The sequence below is a fragment of the Cebus imitator genome, unplaced genomic scaffold (assembly GCF_001604975.1).
Source record: "Cebus imitator isolate Cc_AM_T3 unplaced genomic scaffold, Cebus_imitator-1.0 Scaffold137, whole genome shotgun sequence".
Classification (NCBI taxonomy): Eukaryota; Metazoa; Chordata; class Mammalia; order Primates; family Cebidae; genus Cebus; species Cebus imitator.
This window is the reverse complement of record NW_016107452.1, coordinates 3907980-3911637: the sequence shown is the minus strand read 5'-3', so window position 1 is coordinate 3911637 and position 3658 is coordinate 3907980. Positions and strand designations below refer to the sequence as shown.

General features: G+C 42.9%; 1 protein-coding gene across 1 annotated transcript in view; it reads right to left on the bottom strand.

Annotated features, from left to right (window-relative positions):
- Nucleotides 1-3658, bottom strand: part of CENPN (centromere protein N) — a 22226-nt gene that overhangs the window by 8735 nt on the left and 9833 nt on the right. The window contains exon 5 of the mRNA XM_017541834.2: nt 1512-1708. Coding sequence (XP_017397323.1) covers nt 1512-1708 — 197 coding nt within the window. The remainder of the gene's footprint in view (nt 1-1511; nt 1709-3658) is intronic.

Here is a 3658-nt window from a genome sequence, read left to right as displayed (position 1 = left end):
AAAAAAAAAAAAAAAAAAAAAAAAAAAAAAAAGAATACTAGCCTTTGGGGTAATGTTTAAACTACCTGTGGTAAGGTAATGTTTAAACTACCTAGGTGTAACCGAATGAAAGACTACTATGTGTCATGGAGGAGGAGACCCCAAATGTAAAGAAGTGTTAAAAGGAAATAGAATTGAGTAGCAGTCTTTGCCATTTCAATAAACCACCAAAAAACTTAAATGACAAGCAAGTACAGTCACAGGGATCCTAGGGCTCGCCTGGTCACAGCACTGGAGTCTACACAGCAGCTCCACCCAGCTCTGTACCCAGCTTTGCTGTGTGTAGTGACAGGCGGTGATGCAGCCAGGATGGCGAAGCTACTCACTACAACCTGCTGATGTGGCAGCTCTGGAACCAATTGAAGGTGCCTCTGTGGTTGTGAATGCTAATAGTGGCAGCAGCAATTGCTACACCAATTTAGGGAGAACTTACTTTGGGGAAATATCCTAGGAAGCTTGTGATACTAAAGGCAGAACCATAAAGAGAAGCAGGCTCTGAACAGAGGCTACATCTCAGTTAAAGCAGTCTCCTTGTGTATGGAATGTGGGAGAAATGGTTACAAATGAAAATGATGTTCATCAACAGGCAAATTATACAGTTATGAAAAAGCAATGAGGTATATTCATTTGTAACCATGTGGAAATGTTCTGTTGAATTTCTTTTTTTGAGTTTCTTTCTTGTTGCCCAGGATGGAGTGCAATGGCACAATCTTGGCTCACTGCAACCACCACCTCCCAGGTTCAAGTGATTTTCCTGCCTCAGCTTCCCAAGTAGCTGGGATTACATGTGCCCGCCACCATCTCAGCTACTTTTTCTGTATTTTTAATAGAGATGGGGTTTCACCACGTTGGCCAGTCTGGTCTTAAGCTCCTGACCTCAGGTGATCCATCTGCCTTGGCCTCCCAAAGTGCTGGGATTACAGGCATGAACCACCACACCCGGCCTGCCCTGGCTTTTCTAATAAACATCTTGTCAAAGGAAATAGCAAACTCTGACGGTAGTTATTTTGAATGAATGGAACAGGGAATAGGGGTATGAAGCTTTGAAAACTTTTTATCTTTAGAGACTTCTGTATTGGTTGCATTTTTTTATATTAAGCATGCATTATTTCTAGATTAAAAAACAATAAAGTATAGCCCCAAACTAATACCTTACGCATGTTCCCCTCTGCAGATAACAACATTCTCTGTTTCCTATGTTAAGAGAACAAGAATTAAATGTAGTATTCTGTATCTTTTTTTTTAGAGGTGGTGTGTTGCTTTGTCTTGTGATCACAGCTCACTGCAGCCTTGGTATCCTGAACACAAGCAATCCTCCCATTTCAGCCTCCCAGATAGCTGGGACCACAGGTACACGCCACGACACCTCACCTGGTATTCTGTATCAAATACTTATTGAGCAGTTAAAATCTATATAGACCTTTGAGATAAGGATAACAAAATATTACAGCTTGTGATAATTTGTTCCATACCTGACCCAGAAGTGGTGCATTGCGCCTCAGCCTGGAGGAGGACGTGAAGGCGTACGGAGTCTGGGAGTAGTATACCACGTAGGTAGGTTTGTACTGGTTTGGCTTTGTGTACTGTGTTCCCCAGGCGATTCGAATCCAGACTGCATTCTCCTCAGTTTCTCTGAAGCTGACTGTCACCTTATTAAAAAAAAAAAAGGATTAAATTTTCTAATTAAAATCTCACTGTGGTACCAACTCCAGGTGATTTTTAGGAGTAAGTGATGATATCCCTATAATCTTGCATGCAGGTTGAGACCTGGCAGTCTTTTTGAGTATTTTGGGAATTTTTGGGAAAACATTTTGTGATTAAAAAAAAAAAATCCTTTTCATTTTTTTTTTTTTTCTTTTGAGACTGGGTCTTGCTCTGTTGCTCAGGCTGGAGGGCTGTGGCATGATCCTAGCTCACTCACTGCAGCCTCAACTTCCTGGGCTCAAGCCATCCTCCACCTCAGCCTCCCTAGTAGCTGGGACTACAGGCACATGCCATCATGCCTGGCTAATTAAAAAAAAAAAGTTTTTTTTGCAGAGAAAAATAATTTCTTGGGCTTGTCCTGAAAACTGCTCTTCCAGCTGTAAGAGTTTATGAGGTAAGGCAGCCTTACAAATGAGATACTTGTTTTATAATGAAGCCTTTTCAGCATCTAGCACAGACCTAGCATCCACTATCAAGTAAGATTTCTATGTAATTAAGTCAGGTGTTGTGGCTCATGCCTGTAATCCCAGCACTTTGGGAGGCTGAGGTGGGAAAACTGCTTGAGCCCAAGACTTTGAGACCAACCTGGCTAATGTAGTGAAACTCCATCTCTACAAAAAAAAAAAAAAAAAAAAAAAAAAAAAAAAGGGGGGCAGGGGGGCATGTGCCTACAGTCCCAGCTACTCGAGAGGTTGAGGTGGGAGGATGGCTTGAGCCTGCGAGGTCGAGGCTATCATGAGCCGAGATCATGTCAGTGCATTCCAGCCTGGGCAACAGAGTGAGACCATGTCTCATTAAAAAAAAAAAAAGGAAAAAAGAAGAATAAGATTTCTGTGTAATAATGGGCTTAAAAATATACTATTCCTAATGCTCTTATGCATTTAGCTCAGAAGCTAAAAACTCTTCTACGGGAATGTTATATGGCAAGACCAAAGGAAGTACTACCCTGTATCCATTTCATGGATAAAATACAGGCCCTTCCAAATGGTTGCCAGTTGGTCTGGAATTTAATAGCCTGCTCCTGGATTCTCAGCTCCCCTCTGATTCAGCTTCCCTTTAAAGCTCTGGTCCTAGAAATGAGGAACTTGAGTGAAATGCACTCGGCCCACCCATGTCTTGATTTCCTCCCTCTGAGATCTTGTTCTAGGAAAAGTGGGTTGTTATGGTGGCACTAGCAAATTCTGCCCCCTCTTTATTTAGCTCCTTTTCTGAATTCCCTCAGTCCAGGAGACATGGAAGTCTCCCCAGTCCAGGGTATGGTGGTGCAGAGCTGTGTGACTTTCTTGGGTGAGCAGCACAGAGCTTGTCCCCACTCATGTGCTCAGTAGGCCTCTACTAGCTTGAATGCAAAAGCATCTTATTCTGAATAGCTTCTTTGTTTCACATTACAAAAGCAAAAACATCTATAAAATCAAGGGTGCTTCAGATTTGCACTGACCATTACTGGAACAACTAGTTCCATGTGGCTACTTAATGTAAAATCATAAAAGTTAAATAAGATTAAAAATTCAGGCCGGGTATGGTGGGTCACACCTCTAGTTCCAGCACTTTGGGAGGCCGAGACAGGCAGATCACCTGAGGTTAGGAGTTCAAGACTAGCCTGGCCAACATGGAGAAACTCTGTCTCTACTAAAAATACAAAAAGTAGCTGGGTGTAGTGGTGCACACCTGTAGTCCCAGCTACAGGAGGCTGAGGCAGGAGAATTTCTTGAACCCAGGAGGCACAGGTTGCAGTGAGCCAAGATCTCGCCACTGCACTCCAGCCTGGGTGACTAAGACTCTGTCTCAAAAAAAAAAAAAAAACAGAGAGATTAAAAATTCAGCTGCTCAGAGAATTGCCTGAACCCAGGAGGCGGAGGTTGCGGTGAGCCGAGATCGCGCCATTGCACTCCAGCCTGTGTAACAAGAGTGAAAC